We start from the raw sequence: 23,580 nt of genomic DNA on the forward strand, positions 1-23,580 counted from the left end.
TCATTGATGGGCATTTGGGTTCATTCCATGTCTTTGCTACTGTGAAGAGTGCTGCAGTGAACATACACATGCATGTATTTTTATAACAGAATGATTTATATTCCTTTAAGTATATACCCAGTAATGGGATAGCTGGGTCAAATGGTATTTCTGGTTCTAGGTCTTTGAGGCATTGCCACACTATCTTCCACAATGGTGGAACTAATTTACATTCCCACCAACAGTGGAAAAGTATTCCTATTTATCCACAGCCGCACTACCATCTGTTGTTTCTTAACATTTTAATAATCACTTTTCTGACTGGCATGAGATGGTACCTCCTTGTTGCTTTGATTTGCATTTCTCTAATGACGCAGAAAACGTCTTCAGTAAAATTCAACACCCCTTGATGTTAAAAACTCTCAATAAACTAATTATTGAAGGAACATACCTCAAAATAAGAAGAGCCATTTATGACAAACCCACAGCCATTATCATTCTGAATGGGCAAAAGCTGGGGGCACTCCCCTTAAAAACCAGCACAAAACAAGGATGCCCTCTCTCACCACTCCTATTCAACAAAGTATTGGAATTTCTGGTCACGGCAGTCAGGCAAGAGAAATAAATAAAGGGAACTCAAATAGGAAGAGAGGAAATCAAATTGTCTTTCTTTGCAGATGATGTGATCCTATCTCTAGAAAACCCCATTGTCTCAGCCCAAAAGCTTCTTAAGCTGATAAGCAACTTCAGCAAAGTCTCAGGATCCAAAATCAATGTGCAAAAATCACAAGCATTCCTATATACCAACAACAGAAAAACAGAGAGCCAAATCGAACTCCCATTCACAACTGCTACAAAGAGAATAAAATACCTAGGAATACACCTAATAAGGGAAGTGAAACACCTCTTCAAGGGAACTATAAACCACTGCTCAAAATACATCAGAGGACACAAACCAATGGAAAAACATTCCATGCTCATGGATAGAAAAAGTAAGTACGTTTAAAATGGCCATACTGCCCAAAGTAATTTATAGATTCAATGCTGTTCCCATTAGACTACTATTGACATTATCCACAGAATTAGAAAAAAACAATTTTACAGTTCGTATGAAACCAAACAGAGCCTGCATAGCCAAGACAATCCTAAGCAAAAAGAACAAAGCTGGAGGCATCATGCTACCTGACTTCAAACTATACTATAAGGGTACAGTAACCAAAACAGCATGGTACTGGTACAAAAGCAGACACTTACAACAATGGAACAGAATAGAGAACTCAGAAATAAGACCGCACACCTACAACCATCTGATCTTTGACAAACCTGACAAAAACAAGGAGTGGGGAAAGGATTCCCGACTTAATTAATGGTGCTGGGTAAACTGGCTAGTCATATGCAGAAAATTAGAACTGGACATCCTCCTTGTACCTTATACAAAACTTAATTCAAGATGGATTAAATACTTAAATATAAAACCCAAAACTATAAAAACCCTAGAAGAAAATCTAGGCAATGCCATTCAGGACATAGGCATGGGCAAAGATTTCATAACGAAAACATCAAAAGCAATTGCAACAAAAGCAAAAATTGACAAATGGGATTTAATTAAACTAAAGAGCTTCTGCACAGCAAAAGGAACTATCATCAGAGTGAACAGACAACGTATATAATGGGAGAAAATGTTTGCAATCTGTCCATCTGGCAAAGGTCTAATATCCAGAGCCTATAAGGAACTTAAACAAATTTACAAGGGAAAAATAAAACAACCCCATTAAAAAGTGGGCAAAGGACATGAACAGACACTTCTCAAAAGAAGACATTCATGCAGGCAACAAACACATTAGAAAAAAAAAAGCTCATTATTGCTGATCATTAAAGAAATGCAAACCAAGGCCCCATGCTTTTCTAATAGAAAACGAATGTCCCCTCAATTATTCTAAAGGAGACAGACATGGAACCTAGTTATGTCTTTCCTGAAAGTCAAGATACTTTCAGCTGACAAGCATCAGAGGTTATTACCCAACTCTAGCTTAGTGACAAAATGATTTAATAACCATAGTTTAGTTTTATTTAATTATTAATTCAAATTAACACTGACACATTTTTCTCGAAAGGAAAATTAGTATTAAGATGAGAAAGGTACAACAGGAAACAACAGTGTTGAAAAACCATGAAGATGAAAAACATTTCCCTCAGCATGTTCCTTAGCATTCCTCTGACTTCCTCCTCTCCCATCATTAAGGCAAGATTGATATTCATGGTGACGTATGCTCTTTCTGGAATAGCGCAACGCATTATCAGAGTAACAGACATGGTAGTTACAAATATACCCCCTTACCATTTAGCATATAATTTTGCTTTCTCTTGGTTGGTGGAAGCTGCCATACTTTATCATCAGTCTCCAGTACAGATTCTCTTCTCCAACCAAAGCCACAATGATTGGACGGCTCTCTGAATAAAAAGGTTACGAATGCTATAAGGGAGACAGAGTGTGTGTGTGTGTGTGTGTGTGTGTGTGTGTGTGTGTGTGTGTGTGTAATCACATGAAAACAGGACTATAGGAAAGAGCCCAAATGCCTGATAAAAAGATGGTGACATATCACCAAGCTCTGTACTACTTTCCTGTGTTGCATTAATTTCTTCACATTTACTATGTAATCAGAATTTTCAACCCTAAAAGCAAACGCTGGGAATCCATGATTTACTTTTCCCTGTAGATTTCCAGCACTATCTACTTGCAAGCATGTTTATCTTGGTGTGATTCTCTTTAACAATCTTCGAACATCAGTAAAAGCCCAAGGAGTGGCATTTAGGAAATGACAACTATGCTAATATTAGATTGGCTTCCAGGAGTTACTCTAAACTAGTGATTTCATTTTGGCACACATGGCATAGAAAGATAAAGTGAACAAAAAAAATAAAGCTATGAAGCTTATACTTTCTTTTGCCAAAAGGCTCCTGGAACGGTAAGAAAAAGATTTTGGTAATGATCTCCACTCTCCATGTGGCTTTCTTTTAACAAAGAACATTGCTGGTACTGGGCCAAGTTAGACTCTCAGATACTTTGTGTGCACTTCTTCAGCCAAATTCCAGCACTCACATAATATTGTATCATAAGTGGTTTTTATAGAAATAATCATGTCACTGAAAATCACAAATGTTTGGAACAGATTTAAAAAATCGTTTCGGAATTGGATATTCATAAATAGAAACCTGGTTTTGCCAAAGTGTAATTTGGCCTTCGTGTATCCTGAAAACCCAGTGAGATATTTTAGTCCCTTTATGTATTATTTTATATGGATTCTGAGGGCCCTGGGCATAATACAAAAATATCTTTAAAAAGATGGGTGACTATAAACAATGTTAAATTACCTGAAGCAAATTGTAAGAGGTCATAAACTATGGAAATAGCCCAGCCCTTATAAACCTCTGCCAAACAGAAGAAATAGCAAGACTTTACACTGATTAAAAAAGAGTTGGATAATTTTTATCAATTTAGTAATTCCAACTGTATCATAATACACATAAACCTGTTTAATTTAATTAATCGTTTCTAAAGCTTATGCAATTCAAACATTTATTTCCCCAAAAGGCTTAAATTTTTTTTTTAATTTTTCTTTTGGGGGTTTTAATATTGCATAAAAAAAACTTCATTAGGAGAGGTTATACTAGCATGTTGGCATTGCATAGACCAAACGATGTATGGCTTAACCACTCTGTCCATTGCCTTCACCTGCTGTAGAATTGGTGGGCCTCCACAGCCAAGGTCAATTAAGGTCTCATGTTTTGGCACGGAGACCATGACAGGGAGTATCTCTTCAAAATGTTTCACAGAACAATGAAATGTTTCAATGTGTAGACACCGTTTTAATGCAAAACACTATCCATTTGTTAAAAAAAAAAAAAAAAAAAAAAAAAAAAAAAAAAAAAAAAAAAAAAAAGAGGTCTTTTATTTCTACTAATTATAATAAAATGTTACAACAACTTTAAGAGGGAACTGAACACTATAACTGATGGCAATTATAAAACAGTTCTGCAAAAAATCTTCCAGGTTGCCAGAATGACCAGTGAACCCTTCCAAACCCACAATTACTTCACCTGCAAAAATGTTCCAGGTTGCCAGAATGACCAGTGAACCCTTCCAAACCCACAATTACTTCACCTGCAAAAATCTTCCAGGTTGCCAGAATGACCAGTGAACCCTTCCAAACCCACAATTACTTCACCTGCAAAAATCTTCCAGGTTGCCAGAATGACCAGTGAACCCTTCCAAACCCACAATTACTTCACCTGCAAAAATCTTCCAGGTTGCCAGAATGACCAGTGAACCCTTCCAAACCCACAGTTACTTCACCTCCTGGAAATGATGGGCTTCGATATCCTACATGAAGTAAGCATGTTAATTTCTTGGCAATGTTTCCTTATTTATCCAAGTTCAGCTCCACAGCATGTTTTCTTTTGCCCCCATCTAAAGTCTTCTGGATCCTGTTAATTTGTGTAGAGATCAAGTGTTTTCATTTTAAGGTCCGAGTTCACAATTAGATTCTGGGATCTTGCTTGCCGGGGTACAGTAAGATTGCAAATAGTATTTAAATGTCATCCCAGAAAACCTCTGACTTTAATACTAGTTACAAATCATTCATAAGAATAAAAACAGAAATATTAGCTTTGATATCGTGGCAGGAGGACCTGAAAGGAGGGCAAGACTAAGGAAAATCTCCAATCTGAAAAAAGGCAATGCCCATCATCACAGTACACAAGTGAAAGGATGGCAGCCACATTAAACACAATGGCAACAGCTCAATATGTGGATTAAATGACAGATCAAAAACTACCCAAACTTTGTAGAAGAGAGTTGAACTGCTACCTATTCTCTTAAGAATTCTCTATATCTGAAAATATTCATAACAGTATTGACAATACACTCCAGATGGTACTTGAAAATAACAGATCCTGTCAAAATTGTATGTAATAATAAAAGGAATGGGGTCTTAACTGTTTTTTAAAATCTGAAATATTGTAAAAAACATTTTAATTATGTAACTGATTGCTTGACTGAATTTAACCAGCTGCCTCTTAACTGGGTTATGTTTCTTAACGAAACCAAATTTTGATTTTTAGGCTGATTTGAAGGTACAAAAACTGTGTGTGTGTGTGTGTGTGTCTCTGTATGTGTGTGTGTGTGTGTGTGTCTGTGTGTCTGTGTGTGTGTTTATAATTTTTAGAGAAAAAAAACAGAGAATATTGGAATGTAGTATATATAGTAAAGTAATTGTCACTAGTTAAAATTTTTTGTTTCAATAAAGTACAAAAGAAAGTTAGTATCTTCTCCACTAAACAACCAAATGATTGCTTTTACTCACTGTAAAGGTTCACCATTTATACCTCCAGATGAATATGTGTGGAAATTGGTCGTCACACTCAACATGAATAGTTTAGATACCAAAAGTATGGGTAGAATATAAATATGAGTGCTCTATTCTATTGTTGAATTAAACACAGATACATGTAGGCTTCTCATTTTCTCCCAATGATTGTCTAAAACCCTATTTGGAAAGAAGAAAAGGGGAAACTTTGAGTTGTGAAGTTTTGCTTCCAAAAGTGTGGACTACAGTGCATTTGGAGAAATTTATTTACTCACCAAATTTTAACCCCCATGCCAGTCCTTCCCAGATCAGAAAGACAATTATCATAAGGATTCCTCTAATGATGCAAAAGGACAACTTGAACTAGAAACAAGGTCGCTTTTAGAAATTATACAAAAACCACAAAAGTATACACCAACTGCCAAAGAACAGGTGAATTTTGTCACTTCCAAATGTCATTCATTGGTAAACTGCCTCAATGATATTTAATGTGAGGGGAAAATGGGCTGTTTAACAATAAGTATTCGCATTTACATTATAATTCTCAGATGTTATTTTGGAAGCTGGAATGTAAACAGATGCAATACATTTACCACATTTTATTTGTAATGTGAAAAAATATTCCTCTTTGATAGATGCAAAAATGTTGGAAACAATGAATAAATACCATTTCTGGCCAGATGAAATACTTTGAAGGTATATTTGTGATACGAGTTGCAGTGAGTACCTTATTAACCTCAGTTTAAGTAACAGCAAGTAGAGTTGTCCAAACCTGTACTTGAGCTGAAAAGAAAAAACAAACTACTCATAGTTTCCTTTAGGCATGCATTTTACCATGGCAAAGTGCAACGGGGCGTGCATTATATAGGTAATCTGACCTGCTTCAGCAAACTAAGTAGATCATGAGCATTCGTCGAGTGCAATGCAGAAGCTTTATGGAGTGAAGGAGAGTTGACAATTTTTGAAACAATCTTCTCATTATTTCATTTTAGAAGTTTCATTCCTCAGCTGACTGCCGCTTCAGGAATGCAAGGTGATGGGAACAGACTTGGCCAGATGTTGGCTACAGAAGCAAGCAATTTTGCCAGCCCAAATGGGGCAATAAAATGACAGCAACTGAAAATGTTTCAGCTGTGAAAAGCAGTGTAACGCTGTGCACTGTGACAGAGATGACCATATTATACAGCGTCCCATCTGAGACTGTATAACACTTTCACCAGCCAGCCAGGGGGCCTCCTAGCTATGGCAGGATCTGAACAACACACAGCACACCAGAGGGCAATGCACAATCCAAAAGAAAGAGAAAGAAAGAAGAATGAGAGAAAACAAGCAAAACACGCGTCTGTCGTGCACAAACCTTCCGGCTCTGTGTTCTCTTTGTGGTGTACTTGCTTCAGCGGGCAGCAGAAGATTTCGTGACACTTAGCACGAAAGGGGGACTCTTTTTTCTTTAATTCCGCAGATTGGATGGAATCTTGTCGTAACATAATGTATTCCTGTGTGCCAGGGGGGGCGTCATCCAGAACTGTGGTCACCACATAACAAAATGAACTCAAGTTAGGGCCTCAGAAAAGCAGCGAATGTCTTAAATCAAATCTACTCCCAGGGAAGACTAAAACAACAGCCCTAAGAAAAGTTTCAAAGAAAAACATCTAATAGCTTAGTGATTTTATTTTAATGGGCTTAGTTTAAAATACTAAAGCTTTGCCAACAGCTACTCGACTGTATATACCTCTGTTGCTAGTACAATGAAAACAGTGTTAAATCATACCCAAAGTGCAAAAACGTATTTTAATATGGACACTCATGTTGTATCTAAATAAACACCATGTAGAACTTATAGGTTTCAGATTGAGATACAATATACATATTTATAGGTTAAACTGGCTAAGGTCCACCCATTATCAGTAAATTTGCTTCTGTTTCTTTTCTTGGTCTAGCTCCTGGTGAGGGCCTTACTTCTAAGCAGTATACACGGAGACAGACAGAAAATCAAAGTCACTGCTCTTTACTCTTTGATTTCCAAAGAGAACTGAAGCTGTTGCAAACATTCTTCAGATGTTCAAAACCCCTTAATGAAGACAAGAGATTCCAGCTGAGAGCCCATGAAGCAACACCTCGTCAAAGGACTACCTTGTTGGATTGTAAAAGAGCCAGGCCTGTTGTAATAATTTTGGCCTTAAGTATACACCAGGATCCTCTCAGTCCACATTTTCTTTCTAGGCTCTTTATATGCTTCCTAAGTGTATCACTAGTGTTTCTGTATCACTATTATTTTTATTCCCTGCAAAAGCAAGATATCTGCCTTTATAGGGTTCACTGCTACATTCTCTATTCTGAAAACCTTCCATGAAAATAGGTGCACATTTGATCTGCATTTTCAGAAACAGGGAACTGACCCCAGCATGAATTATTTTCTTTCACACCCTTCCCAATGAGGCCATTCCATTTCACCAGAAGTGAGTCAGTGCCTCCAAAGCTTTGATTAATGATGAGCTGACTCATTCTACTACCGGAAATGCATACATTTAACATGCATTTAGGAGGACTGATACTACCAAGCAAATTTCTTGTGGGGTGAATAATGCCGTGGTGTTTGTAAAAAAATAAATAAATAAACAAATGGTGGCTGAATCTCGATGGGATATGAAGCTTCTGTGTTGGGTAAAACATTCCTAGCTCATTGGCTGGGATCTTAAGGGGTTTTAAGAACTTCCTTTCATGTTAAGGAAAAAATGGTATAAAAACCAACATCACTTTTAAGTTAGTATTACGAGTTTAGAACAAGTTCTTGATAGGTTGACTCTATGAGGAATTGTTGTCTCCCTTTATAAGTCATTAAATTATGCAAGATGGTGATGAATATTTTAGTCAGTTCTCTATTTTCCTCTAGCATTCAGCAGCAGCAATCAAAAATATATATAGACACACCACGATAGCTTTTTCTGCAGAGGGTTCCCTTCATCTACTAGGAATGTGACTCTAACTTCTTAGAATCTCGTTGAATGTACATCTTTGCTAGCAACAGCTGCTATTCAAAACATTTGTAACCATTTCCTGCCATGAGCAGATAGTTATGATAATATAGACACTCATCAAATTCCAGCATCACAGCTGAAGACAAATTCTAGTTTTACCATCCAAAATATTTAAATAAAACTCCCCAAATTGGAACTCTTTAAAAAAAGAGGCACCCACGATTTTATGGAATCTGAGAAATTCCATTTTCATCCACTGCTGTATAGAAAACATATAAGACTGAAGGACAATTGGAGGATAAAAGAGAAAAAAATGACTTTTTGACAATGCATAAGGAATTTGTTATTCAGAAGTACGTGACAAATAACAGTAAATTCTCTTCCATTTTCATTGTTCAGTACCAACAATGATGTCACAAATGGCATTTCTGGAGATTAATAGTGGACTGAAGCTAACAGCCTTTGGCTGACTCTCCAGCCATCAGCTTTTCCCAGCTGGTCATTAATTCCCAGAAAATGCCTTGTACTGGCATCATTGTTGTTTAATTAGATACAACTGGTTATCTGTAACACACAACAAAATTCTAGTGAAAGCTACATGCTGACTGATACAAGTGTTAACCCCCAAATTCATACGATGGGAAAAACATGAAGGTCATAAAAGTGCAGGATAATTGCTTTCCACAAAATTCTCCCTGTCTTCTGTTCTTTCTTCAAATTGAATTTAACAAGTGCAAAAGGTGCCAAGATGAGAGTGTTTAAGGAGTCATCTGAACAATAACCACAGGCACAGAACATTTCCTTGGAAATCGTGAACATCTGGGAGTTAATGGGTCAGCTTTGGGTCTCAGGCTGTCTCTACTCAATACCTCAAATGTCAGTCAATTCAAGCAAAACCGAAAAAAAAGAGTAGTCAACCAACAGTAACTTGATGTTATGTTGGCAGAAGAGCTAGAAACACTGATTTGAAACCAGAAGTGGCATTGTATAGGCAACACATTACTCTGGCTTATAAAATCTCTTTAATTGGAGATATTTTGGATGGGAAATTAAAACTATTATATCAAATACACTTATTCCCAGGGCTCCCTCAAGTAGGAGAGTGGCTGTATGTGCAGTGGACAGCAGAAAGAATGAAAGATGACTTCCCACAAGACTCCAGCAGTAAGACAGGTGGGCAGCTTTGTTCTAATTCCCGAAGAAAGTGATAAGGATGCAATGCATCCGTGGGGTACCAGCTCTAGGAAGGGAAAGGGAGGCTTGCAAAGAATCCAGCCCATTAAGATAGGAAAAAGGAACGGGTTTCTTTTTTCCCTGGCTTAGTCCAATGTTTTCATCCATTTTACCCAATCTGGTACATTCCCTTCTTACACATGACCTCTATTCTCAGACAACCACTCTTGCCACTGTTCATTTGAACCATTTGTCCACCTTCCATTCAGTGACTCCTGCTGCCCTACCCAAATCCAGTCTTGGAAGTGGACAAAAAATTCCAGTGATTAGGTAGACATTAGATTTATACAAAGCTTCCTCCGATGTCAGAAATTCAACTTGACTCTTCAAGACAGATAAGGTGGTAAAAGTGGCTCATGGTTTCTTTCTGGATCTGGAAGCCCCATGGTGTCTGAAAGACTGCTGAGCCCCGTGAGAACAGCTACCAAAGAATAGGCCTCTGGGGGAAAATTTTGCCCATATAGGCAGTGCCCCCAGCCTTGAAAACACAGCCCTCCTATGCAGGACTCCGAAGTCTCACAGGAGTAGTACAGAGTAGGAGGACACAAGGGCACATGTGCAAATCCACACATCCACAGACACACAGACATTGACAGGTGGCATACTCAGACACAGAGGTGATAAGGAGAAGTGACTTTACTGGTGGGATGATAGTTATAAACACCATTTAGAAAAGAGCTACTTCCCATTGCAAATGTTGTTCCACTGACTAACCATCAGGTTGGCAAGCTTGCACGTAGGTTTGGTTTCTCAGCAGCAGCAGTGCTGTTTTGCCATTGTCAAGGTCAAGGACACAGGGAGCAGTCATGGTAAGACGAGAGAGTTTGACGGAGTCTAAGCCTGCTGACCTGGCCTAACGTACTCATGTTCACAGAAATACAGTATTCCCATTTCAAACTAGAGGTAAAGAAAGAACCAATCAATAGAAACCTTAATCTCTGATAGAATAAAAAAAACAATGCAATGTATCCTTTAAATATATTTTAAACTAAATAAGTTAATCATTTATCTTTCCCATATTTGGAATGTCTTGGTTTACTCTATAAAAGTTCTTGATTTGGGGGGGCGGAGCAAGATGGCCGAATAGGAACAGCTCCAGTCTCCAACTCCCAGCGCGAGCGACACAGAAGACCGGTGATTTCTGCATTTTCAACTGAGGTACTGGGGTCATCTCACTAGGGAGTGCCGGACAATCGGTGCTGGTCAGCTGCTGCAGCCTGACCAGCGAGAGCTGAAGCAGGGCGAGGCATCGACTCACCTGGAAGCGCAAGGGGGAAGGGGATCCGTTTTCCTAGCCAGGGGAACTGAGACACACAACACCTGGAAAATCGGGTAACTCCCACCCCAATACTGCGCTGTAAGCATACAGGCACACCAGGAGAATATATCCCAATCCTGGCCGGGAGGGTCCCACGCCCACGAAGCCTCCCTCACTGCTAACACAGCAGTCTGCCGCGATCTATCCGCAAGGCAGCAGCGCGGCTGGGGGAGGGGCGCCCGCCATTGCTGAGGCTTAAGTAGGTAAACAAAGCCGCTGGGAAGCTCAAACTGGGTGGAGCTCACAGCAGCTCAAGGAAGCCTGCCTGTCTCTGTAGTCTCCACCTCTGGGGACAGCGCAGAGCTGAAGACCAACAGGGGAAGTAGCTGGAGCCGGTGCAGACGCGAACGACTCTGTCTGACAGCTTTGGGGAGAGCCGTGGATCTCCCAACGCGGAGGTTGAGATCTGAGAACGGACAGACTGCCTGCTCAGGTGTGTCTCTGACCCCTGAGTAGCCTAGCTGGGAGAAATCCCCCACTAGGGGCAGTCTGACACCCCACACCTCACAGGGTGGAGTACACCCCTGAGAGGAAACTTCCAAAGGAAGAATCAGACAGGTACACTCGCTGCTCAGCAATATTCTATCTTCGGCAACCTCTGCTGCTGATACCCAGGCAAACAGGGTCTGAAGTGGACCTCAAGCAATCTCCAACAGACCAACAGACAGTCCTTCTGACTGTCAGAAGGAAAACTATCAAACAGGAAGGACACCTATACCAAAACCGCATCAGTACGTCACCACCATCAAAGACCAGAGACAGATAAAACCACAAAGATGGTGAAGAAGCAGGGCAGAAAAGCTGGAAATTCAAAAAATAAGAGCGCATCTCCCCCTGCGAAGGAGCACAGCCCATCGCCAGCAACGGATCAAAGCTGGTCAGAGAATGACTTGGACGAGAGGAGAGAAGAAGGCTTCAGTCCATCAAACTTATCAGAGCTAAAGGAGGAATTACGTACCCAGCGCAAAGAAACTAAAAATCTTGAGAAAAGAGTGGAAGAATTGACAGCTAGACTAATTAATGCAGAGAAGATCATAAACGAAATGACGGAGATGAAAACCATGACACGAGAAATACGTGACAAATGCACAAGCTTCAGTAACCGACTCGATCAACTGGAAGAAAGAGTATCAGCGATTGAAGATCAAATGAATGAAATGAAGCGAGAAGAGAAACCAAAAGAAAAAAGAAGAAAAAGAAATGAGCAAAGCCTGCAAGAAGTATGGGATTACGTAAAAAGACCAAATCTACGTCTGATTGGGGTGCCTGAAAGTGAGGGGGAAAATGGAACCAAGTTGGAAAACACTCTTCAGGATATCATCCAGGAGAACTTCCCCAACCTAGTAGGGCAGGCCAACATTCAAATTCAGGAAATACAGAGAACGCCACAAAGATACTCCTCCAGAAGAGCAACTCCAAGACACATCATTGCCAGATTCACCAAAGTTGAAATGAAGGAAAAAATCTTAAGGGCAGCCAGAGAGAAAGGTCGGGTTACCCACAAAGGGAAGCCCATCAGAATAACAGCAGATCTCTCGGCAGAAACTCTACAAGCCAGAAGAGAGTGGGGGCCAATATTCAACGTTCTTAAAGAAAAGAATTTTCAACCCAGAATTTCATATCCAGCCAAACTAAGTTTCATAAGTGAAGGAGAAATAAAATCCTTTACAGATAAGCAAATGCTTAGAGATTTTGTCACCACCAGGCCTGCCTTACAAGAGACCCTGAAGGAAGCCCTAAACATGGAAAGGAACAACCGGTACCAGCCATCGCAAAAACATGCCAAAATGTAAAGACCATCGAGGCTAGGAAGAAACTGCATCGACTAACGAGCAAAATAACCAGTTAATATCATAATGGCAGGATCAAGTTCACACATAACAATATTAACCTTACATGTTAATGGACTAAATGCTCCAATTAAAAGACACAGACTGGCAAACTGGAGAAAGAGTCAAGACCCATCAGTCTGCTGTATTCAGGAGACCCATCTCACATGCAGAGACATACATAGGATCAAAATAAAGGGATGGAGGAAGATCTACCAAGCAAATGGAGAACAAAAAAAAGCAGGGGTTGCAATCCTTGTCTCTGATAAAACAGACTTTAAACCATCAAAGATCAAAAGAGACAAAGAAGGCCATTACATAATGGTAAAGGGATCAATTCAACAGGAAGAACTAACTCTCCTAAATATATATGCACCCAATACAGGAGCACCCAGATTCATAAAGCAAGTCCTTAGAGACTTACAAAGAGACTTAGACTCCCATACAATAATAATGGGAGACTTCAACACTCTGCTGTCAACATTAGACAGATCAACGAGACAGAAAGTTAACAAGGATATCCAGGAATTGAACTCATCTCTGCACCAAGCGGACCTAATAGACATCTATAGAACTCTCCACCCCAAATCAACAGAATATACATTCTTCTCAGCACCACATCGCACTTATTCCAAAATTGACCACATAATTGGAAGTAAAGCACTCCTCAGCAAATGTAAAAGAACAGAAATTATAACCAACTGTCTCTCAGACCACAGTGCAATCAAACTAGAACTCAGGACTAAGAAACTCAATCAAAACCGCTCAACTACATGGAAACTGAACAACCTGCTCCTGAATGACTACTGGGTACATAACGAAATGAAAGCAGAAATAAAGATGTTCTTTGAAACCAATGAGAACAAAGATACAACATACCAGAATCTCTGGGACACATTGAAAGCAGTGTGTAGAGGGAAATTTATAGCACTAAATGCCCACAAGAGAAAGCAGGAAAGATCTAAAATTGACACTCTAACATCACAATTAAAAGAACTAGAGCGGCAAGAGCAAACACATTCAAAAGCTAGCAGAAGGCAAGAAATAACTAAGATCAGAGCCGAACTGAAGGAGATAGAGACACAAAAAACCCTCCAAAAAATCAATGAATCCAGGAGTTGGTTTTTTGAAAAGATCAACAAAATTGACAGACCGCTAGCAAGGCTAATAAAGAAGAAAAGAGAGAGGAATCAAATAGATGCAATAAAAAATGATAAAGGGGATATCACCACTGACCCCACAGAAATACAAACTACCATCAGAGAATACTATAAACGCCTCTACGCAAATCAACTAGAAAATCTAGAAGAAATGGATAATTTCATGGACACTTACACTCTCCCAAGGCTAAACCAGGAAGAAGTTGAATCCCTGAATAGACCAATAGTAGGCTCTGAAATTGAGGCAACAATTAATAGCCTACCCACCAAAAAAAGTCCAGGACCAGATGGATTCACAGCTGAATTCTACCAGAGGTACAAGGAGGAGCTGGTACCATTCCTTCTGAAACTATTCCAATCAATAGAAAAAGAGGGAATCCTCCCTAACTCATTTTATGAGGCCAACATCATCCTGATACCAAAGCCTGGCAGAGACACATCAAAAAAAGAGATTTTTAGACCAATATCCCTGATGAACATTGATGCAAAAATTCTCAATAAAATACTGGCAAACCGGATTCAGCAGCACATCAAAAAGCTTATCCACCATGATCAAGTGGGCTTCATCCCTGGGATGCAAGGCTGGTTCAACATTCGCAAATCAATAAACATAATCCAGCATAGAAACAGAACCAAAGACAAGAACCACATGATTATCTCAATAGATGCAGAAAAGGCTTTTGACAAAATTCAACAGCCCTTCATGCTAAAAACGCTCAATAAATTCGGTATTGATGGAACGTACCTCAAAATAATAAGGGCTATTTATGACAAACCCACAGCTAATATCATACTGAATGGGCAAAAACTGGAAAAATTTCCTTTGAAAACTGGCACAAGACAGGGATGCCCTCTCTCACCACTCCTATTCAACATAGTGTTGGAAGTTCTGGCTAGGGCAATCAGGCAAGAGAAAGAAATCAAGGGTATCCAGTTAGGAAAAGAAGAAGTCAAATTGTCCCTGTTTGCAGATGACATGATTGTATATTTAGAAAACCCCATCGTCTCAGCCCAAAATCTCCTTAAGCTGATAAGCAACTTCAGCAAAGTCTCAGGATACAAAATTAATGTGCAAAAATCACAAGCATTCTTATACACCAGTAACAGACAAGCAGAGAGCCAAATCAGGAATGAACTTCCATTCACAATTGCTTCAAAGAGAATAAAATACCTAGGAATCCAGCTTACAAGGGATGTAAAGGACCTCTTCAAGGAGAACTACAAACCACTGCTCAGCGAAATAAAAGAGGACACAAACAAATGGAAGAACATACCATGCTCATGGATAGGAAGAATCAATATCGTGAAAATGGCCATACTGCTCAAGGTTATTTATAGATTCAATGCCATCCCCATCAAGCTACCAATGAGTTTCTTCACAGAATTGGAAAAAACTGCTTTAAAGTTCATATGGAACCAAAAAAGGGCCCGCATTGCCAAGACAATCCTAAGTCAAAAGGACAAAGCTGGAGGCGTCACGCTACCTGACTTCAAACTATACTACAAGGCTACAGTAACCAAAACAGCATGGTACTGGTACCAAAACAGAGATATAGATCAATGGAACAGAACAGAGTCCTCAGAAATAATAACACACATCTACAGCCATCTGATCTTTGACAAACCTGAGAGAAACAAGAAATGGGGAAAGGATTCCCTATTTAATAAATGGTGCTGGGAAAATTGGCTAGCCATAAGTAGAAAGCTGAAACTGGATCCTTTCCTTACCCCTTATACGAAGATTAATTCAAGATGGATTAGAGACTTAAATGTTAGACCTAATACCATAAAAACCCTAGAAGAAAATCTAGGTAGTACCATTCAGGACATAGGCATGGGCAAGGACTTCATGTCTAAAACACCAAAAGCAACGGCAGCAAAAGCCAAAATTGACAAATGGGATCTAATTAAACTAAAGAGCTTTTGCACAGCAAAAGAAACTACCATCAGAGTGAACAGGCAACCTACAGAATGGGAGAAAATTTTTGCAACCTACTCATCTGACAAAGGGCTAATATCCAGAATCTACAAAGAACTCAAACAAATATATGAGAAAAAAACAAACAACCCCATCAAAAAGTGGGGAAAGGATATGAACAGACATTTCTCAAAAGAAGATATTCATACAGCCAACAGACACATGAAAAAATGCTCATCATCACTCGCCATCAGAGAAATGCAAATCAAAACCACAATGAGATACCATCTCACACCAGTTAGAATGGCAATCATTAAGAAGTCAGGAAACAACAGGTGTTGGAGAGGATGTGGAGAAATAGGAACACTTTTACACTGTTGGTGGGATTGTAAACTAGTTCAACCATTATGGAAAACAGTATGGCAATTCCTCAAGGATCTAGAACTAGATGTACCATATGACCCAGCCATCCCACTACTGGGTATATACCCAAAGGATTATAAATTATTCTACTACAAAGACACATGCACACGTATGTTTATTGCGGCACTATTCACAATAGCAAAGACTTGGAATCAACCCAAATGTCCATCTGTGACAGACTGGATTACGAAAATGTGGCACATATACCCCATGGAATACTACGCAGCCATAAAAAAGGATGAGTTTGCGTCCTTTGTAGGGACATGGATGCAGCTGGAAACCATCATTCTTAGCAAACTATCACAAGAACAGAAAACCAAACACCGCATGTTCTCACTCATAGGTGGGAACTGAACAATGAGATCACTTGGACTCGGGAAGGGGAACATCACGCACTGGGGCCTATCATGGGGAGGGGGGAGGGGGGAGGAGGGAGGGCTTGCATTGGGGAGTTATACAAGATATAAATGATGAATTGATGGGTGCTGACGAGTTGATGGGTGCAGCACACCAACATGGCATAAGTATACATATGTAACAAACCTGCACGTTATGCACATGTACCCTAGAACTTAAAGTATAATAAAAAAATAAAATAAAAAAATAAAAAAAAATAAAAAAAAAGTTCTTGATTTACTCTATAAAAGTTGTATCAATAGACATCACATTGGCCTCATAAAACAGCTACTGAAATATTTATTACATAACAAACACTGTGATGCAATCCTCTATGTCATTTCAAACAAAATTTCTTTAGAGATAATTTAATGCCCCTTTGTTTTAAAACATAAGAAAAATAAATCTCAGGAGGGGAAGCAACTTTTTAAAAGTCACGTAGTAAGTTATTGAAAAAGTCTATCCTGTAGCAAGCATTCCAGTGTGTTTGTCAACAAGTCTAAAGTAAGACAACTTTGACCGGGTTCGGTGGCTCGCGCCTGTAATCCTAGCATTTGGGAGGCCAAAGCGGGTGGATCGCCTGAGGTCAGGAGTGTAAGACTAGCCTGGCCAACATGGCAAAACCCCATCTCTACTAAAAATACAAAAATTAGCCAGGCATGGTGGCACACGACTGTAATCCCAGCTACTTGGGAGGCTGAGACAGGAGAATTGCTTGAACACAGCAGGCAGAGGTTGCAGTGAGCCAAGATGGCACCACTACACTCCAACCTGGGTGACAAAGTGAGACGCCATCTCAAAAAAAATTAAATAAATAAATAAAGTGAGACAACTTTGTAAAAGCATCAACACATTAGACAGTTATTGGGTTCTTCAGTATTTTTTAGCTTCCAAGATTGCCCGTCTCCAGAAAACCTTTTCCTTTACTCAAAGACAGAAAAGCAACCAGAGACAGCCTAGGAAACTATTTTGACAATGCCACAGAGGCATCTGCCCCCTCATCAGGCCACTATAATTCGTAAGCTTTGCTGGCTTCAAGCTGGAAGCAGTTAACAAGCCCTCAATTATTTGATGATGATGCTGTTTGCCTTTAACTCTTCTGAAACATAATGCAACATAATTAATGATACATGATTTTAAATCAAAGCAAATCTGAGATCTCCAAGGCCACAGCAATGTAGACAGCAACGGGACTACCAATCAAAATTATTAGACACATATTAGTGACTCCAACAATACTTTAAAAATCTATGAAACAGAAAATATGGCAAAATATACAGATTATCAAATGTCCTTAACTGATCAGAAAGAGAGAAAAAATGGGGTAATTAGAGCAATTACTCTTTCATGTTAGTGAGCACCTGTCATGCTGAAAAGTGCATTCAACCACAAGATGTGTTAGCTCAAGACCTCCATTTTTCCTCCCAGCTAACCATCTACTTATCTCTATATAAGATTTCAGCTTTACTGCCACCATGAACACTATGAAGTTAGCAGGTTTAAATGTGCATGAGTAACTTAAGTAAATAATTCACTGAAGGGAACAGATCAGTACTAATGGTCTTTCAATTTGTCCAAGGTAGAAACAACTTTTAAATGTTTGGAAATTTCAGTTACCTTCTCCTTTGCAACCTCCCTCATTCTCCAAGCATTACTAGATCTTCATCCTATGTTTCTTCAGGCTAACTTGCTCTTTTCATGTTAGAATGAAATGCAAACTCCCTACCCTGGTGGCCCCCCACTTCCTGAATTTTATTATACACCTCTCTTCTGGCTCACGTTAGCTTTCCATTAGTATCTAGAATATGCCACGCTTTCTCCTGCCTCAAGGCCTTGTACCCCTTTATGTCCTTCAAATGGCCCCTTTATGTCCTTCAGGGATCCATTAAAATGTCACCTCCTCAGAGATGCCCTTTTAACCACCTTAAGGAGGTTTCAATTCGTCACAATCTATAATTACTTATATATGTATGTATTTGTCTCTTGTCTGGCTCTCCCTACAAGAATGTTAGCCCCCTGAGGCAGAGACATTATATGTCTCGTTGACCATTTATATGTGGGACCTAGGATAGTGCTTACTCATAATACACACAAACAATTATCTTTGACCTATGTAGCCTTCCCACGATGCTAAGACATATGGTCAGCTCCCTCTCCTAACTCTTAATTTCCATATACGTTTTAAGAAATTTATCTTGTGGTGCCTTGGGCCAGGTTTTTGGTTATTATCATGGACCTTAAGTAAAAAGATCGATGATCATTATTTTGACATATATCTTTTTTCAACAACTTGAATGTAAGCTCCCAGGACAGGAACCATGTCTCAGTCTCTTTTGTAATCATTTTTGCTTTCCTAATGGCCTATGACGCTTGCCATACAGTTGTTTTGCACGCACAAAATCAGCCCCTTCTAGGGATAGTCATGCCTACATTGAAGGTGTACGTTATGAAGCGGTAATAAATGAAGAGTCTAGCCCATTGCCTGACACCTAGTAGGCACAAAGTAAATGGTATCTGCAATGGAGGAAACAGTGTCCCTGCCAGAGATGAAACTGTTGAGCAATGCACTCTGGGAGTTGCAAAACCAGGAGCCTCACCCTGACCTGATGCTTTCTGTGTAACCTTTAGAATGGAATTTCACCTCTGTGGGCCTTGGCTGCCTCATGTCAAAAATAAGGGATTTAGACTAGGTCAGGGTTTCTCAGCACGGGAAATTTGACGTTTGAGGCCTAATAATTCTTTGTTGTGAAGGGCTGTTTTGTCCATTGTAGGATGTTGAGCTGTATCCCTAGCCTCTACTCACTAGATGCCTGTAGCACTGTTCCCCAAAGTTGTCACAACCAAACATGCCTCTAGACATTGTCAAATCCCCCCTAATCCCCGCCCTGACAACTGAAGGCAAAATTGCCTTATTTGAGAATCACTAGACTTGATGGGTAAAGTCCTTTTGGCCTGCAAACCTCTTTGTGAAGAGTTAGCATCAATCCTGGAAACACTTTTGTGACCCTCAAAGATGTTCAGCATCCTGCAAGGACTCAGCTATTCCATTCTGGAGAGTTTGGCCCATACAATGCTGACCAGGAAGAGAGGGGAATGCACTGGTGTGCACATCAACCTCCCAGGTAACAGAACGCCTCTGACGGGCAAAACATAAAGCACCACTGCTACACATCAGTGGGGTCTTCACTCGGCATAGGACAAAGACTTTCTCTACTCAGTGGCATCACTTGGCATTCTGTGAGTAGCCTCAGGGGCCTGCTGTGAATGGCAGGTGGGGCCCAGCCAACCAAAGTCCTGGCCCAGGTGGGAACAAGAAACAAGAAGGGGAGGTTGGGGGACCCTCTTTCACCTTATGTATACAGCTTCCTCAAAGCCCATCCTTTCCATCAGCCAAAGGCCCATGTGGCCAGGAAGGATAGATAACCCTCCTGAAGACAGAAATGGGTCCACTAAGAAGAAAAGTGCGGTTTCTACCAGAAAAGCAGTCTTCTTCCAGAAGTCCTCTGCCCCTGTATGAATGACATGTATTTTTTTCTGTGCTACAATTTCAAACAGATAAGAAAGCTATGTTAAGGCTAGAGAGGGGTACATTCCACCTTAGAACACTGGTTATTGCTGTACATCTCTATGGGACCATCAGGAGAGTTGACACCAGCTAGTTATGTTCAAATTTTATTGCTTTAGCTCATTGCACTCCCTTTCCATAAATGTTGTTCACGTCCAAGTCAAACTTAAGTGAGCCTCACAGTCACCTAGAGGGCTTGTTGAGACTCATTGCGGACCCCCACCCAAGAGTTTCTAATTGAGGTGGTTTGGGATGGAACTTGAGAACTGGCAGTTATAACAAGTTCCCAGGTGGTGCTGATGCAGCTGGTCAAGGATCATACTTAGATTGGAGAACGACTCTCCCAAGCTACTTATCTCTCCCAGGTTTCTCTGCCTGTATGCATTCTCCTCTGCCCAGTACGAACGCTATCTAAACCAGTGGTTCTCAGTTGTGGTTTAGCATTAGCACCACCTGGAGGACTTTTAAAAACTAAAATACTCATGTTGCCACACCAGACCAATTAAAGCAGAATTGCCTGGCTGGGGTCTGAGCACTAGTAGGTTTCAACGCTCCTCACATGATCTGACTACAGAGCCAAGGTTGAAAATTACTGCTCTAAGTAAAGCCTTTCTTTACTCTCTCCAGTGAAAATTCCCTTCTTTCTCCTCTCTCTCCTCTCTATCTCCCCTGAGGGCAGGCGCTGGCCCATGATTATCCAATTATTTGCATTTCTTTCCACGCCTCAGGCTAGTTGCTACATAACTCTTGTGCAGTGGTGCTGTTCATTGTGTAAAATTGTACAGCAGCACACGTCTCTACGCAGAAGCCCTGTTCCAGCCTCAACCACCACGGGGGTTTGCTCAGAGTTCTATAGCATTAATACAACCCTGCCCTGTGTTCTCATTTTTTAAAATGACCATCTCTTGACTAGCCAGTTTTGAATTGAATAAAATCAAATTCCATTTTTCAAAATACGCCCCCCTTCGAGATCTTAGGTGAGCAAGAAAGTCAGGACCTATAACATGTGTCTACCCTGGAGCTGGTCTATGATGTTGTATCTCTACTCTCATCCCTCCTGACCAGCTCCCCACCCTTAGGGTCCGTACAGAACCATTTCAAACTTTATATAGGCTGCAATCTCAGAGCAGTCCAAGCTCGCAGTCACAAAATAAAACGGTACCAAGAACTAATTGGAAACCTTGTTGGTGAATGTCTAGTTAAATACACTGGACATTCTTTTATGACATCCACGAAAAAGGGGACTGAGGCTACATTTTTCCAGAAATTGTTTCCTTGAATCTTGTAATTCAGTGGTTCTTTACCCTAGCTGCACATCAGAATCACCTGGGGAGCATTAATACCATGCCTGTGTTTGGGCCTCACCTCCAGAGATTCTGGTTTAATTGGCCTATGAGTGGGGTTTAGGTCTCAGTAGTTTAGAGTTCCCAAGGTGAAGCGAGGGTGGCAAATCAAAGTGTCTATTTGAAGAAGCAAGAGAAAAAAACATAAACGTATGCACAATTAACTGCAAAGACCATGTTTTTCTGAGCTTAGAAGAAAGAGCTTTAGAAGAAACTAGGACTTTAAAGTGCTAGGCCCCTTCATCAAGCATGGAATCGAAATGGATTATCTCCTCTCTTAAGAAGAAAGTTTCAAAAACCTTGGGCGGTATGGCAGATTGTGCTATACTGGCAAGGGCCTTATAATCAACCTATCCTGCTTTCAGATCACAGTTCCGCTCCCCCCACCACTGCCACTCACCACCAGTGTGACCTTGGGCAAGTCCTGTGTACTCCTGGAGGCTTAGTTTCCTCAACCATAAGATGAAATGATAGCTATTGTTAAGTGTAAATCCTGGCCCAGCATCGTGGGTTTCACCTGGGAGCTTGTGAGAAATGCAGACTTGCAGCACCGCTAAGTCCAGATCAGCAGAATCAGAATCTATTTTCACGAGGTTCTGAAGTGACTGCTATGCACATTAAAGCTGGAAATGCGCATTGCACAGTAGCTGGCACACAGTCACATAGTCAGTACTAACTCTGGGTCATTCTCTCCTGAGGCCAAACATTATTTGGGCATAAGTTAAATGTATACTCATGGAAACACAACTACAGTTTGGGGAAAGAACACCGCCTACAGCATGACCTTGTGCAAGTCAATTTCCAATCTCTTACAGATGATCAAACTGAATCTCGACGTTTAATTCCTAACAAGGTCACTTTAACAATTGAAAAAGATAATGTGAGTGGGAGCATCCAGCATAGCGCCTACCCCATGATAGCTATTCCCTGTGTATTAAGTACTCCCTGCTGGATGCAATGGCTCACACCTGTAATCCAAGGGCTTTGAAAGGCTGATGCAGGAGTTTGAGACCAGCCTGGGCAACATAGTGAGACCACATCTCTACAAAAAAAAATTAATGTAAAAAATACTACCCACACATAGTGACACACACCTGTAGGTATGGCTACTCAGGAGTCTGAGGTGGGAGGATTGCTTGAGCCCACGAGTTTGAGGCTGCAGTGAGCTACGATTGTGCCACCCCACTCAAGCCTGGGTGACAAAGAAAGACCCTGTCTGTATTAGTCCATTTTCATGCTGCTGATAAAGACACACCCGAGACTGGAAAGGAGGTTTAATGGACTCACAGTTCCACATGGCTGGGGAGGCCTCACATCATGGTGGAAGGCAAGGAGGTGCAAGTCACATCTTACATGGCATCAGGGAAGAGAGAGAATGAGAGCCAAGCAAACGGGGTTTTTCCTTATAAAACCATCAGATTTTGTGAGACTTATTCACTACCACGAGAACAGCATGGGGGAATCCGCTCCCATGATTCAATTGTCTCCCACCAGATCTCTCTCACAATATGTAGGAATTATGGGAACTACAATTCAAGATGAGATTTGGGTGGAACCACAGCCAAACCGTATCACTGTCTCTAAATCTATCCTCTCTCTCTCTCTCTCTCTCTCTCTCTCTCTCTCTCTCTCTCTGACTACAGGTGTGTGTTACTAAGGAAGTTAACGTGAAAGTGTCTTCCACTCCCACCACACGCAAAAAATTGTCAACCACTTATATCTGCTGGTACAGAGAAGGCCTCACACGAACTTCACTTTATTTTCTAACCAAAGTAAGAGAGATGACTCAGGGGAGAAAAAAGATGGCTGTACTACTTATGGATTATCAAATTGACTAACAGTATTTCTTTCAAAATGCTGTCTGAAATTTCATGCAAATGTTCAATATGTGTCTGGCTTCCTTGAAAAATGTTATTTGGTCTCACTCACTTTGTGTTAAATGCAAAGTGCCTCTGGCCACAGTGTCCCAGGAACTGAATCATCTAGGCAGCCTTTAAAGATTATTTACATATTGATTCCAGGCACTGTTTTTGCACTAAATTTTGCCTCTTCCTCCATGCATACTTCTGGAG

At 40.4% G+C, this 23,580-nt stretch overlaps 1 protein-coding gene across 3 annotated transcripts in view; it reads right to left on the bottom strand.

Moving 5' to 3' along the window:
• The window catches only part of FGF13 (fibroblast growth factor 13), a 588,095-nt gene that overhangs the window by 209,076 nt on the left and 355,439 nt on the right, over positions 1 to 23,580 (bottom strand). For 2 of the 3 annotated variants that reach the window (XM_030934641.1, XM_030934640.1), the window contains exon 3: positions 6,703 to 6,870. The exons of the other annotated variant lie outside the window; for it this stretch is intronic. In XM_030934641.1, coding sequence (XP_030790501.1) covers positions 6,703 to 6,870 — 168 coding nt within the window. The remainder of the gene's footprint in view (positions 1 to 6,702; positions 6,871 to 23,580) is intronic. 3 annotated transcript variants of the gene reach the window in all.

The sequence above is a fragment of the Rhinopithecus roxellana genome, chromosome 7 (genome assembly GCF_007565055.1).
Source record: "Rhinopithecus roxellana isolate Shanxi Qingling chromosome 7, ASM756505v1, whole genome shotgun sequence".
Classification (NCBI taxonomy): domain Eukaryota; kingdom Metazoa; phylum Chordata; class Mammalia; order Primates; family Cercopithecidae; genus Rhinopithecus; species Rhinopithecus roxellana.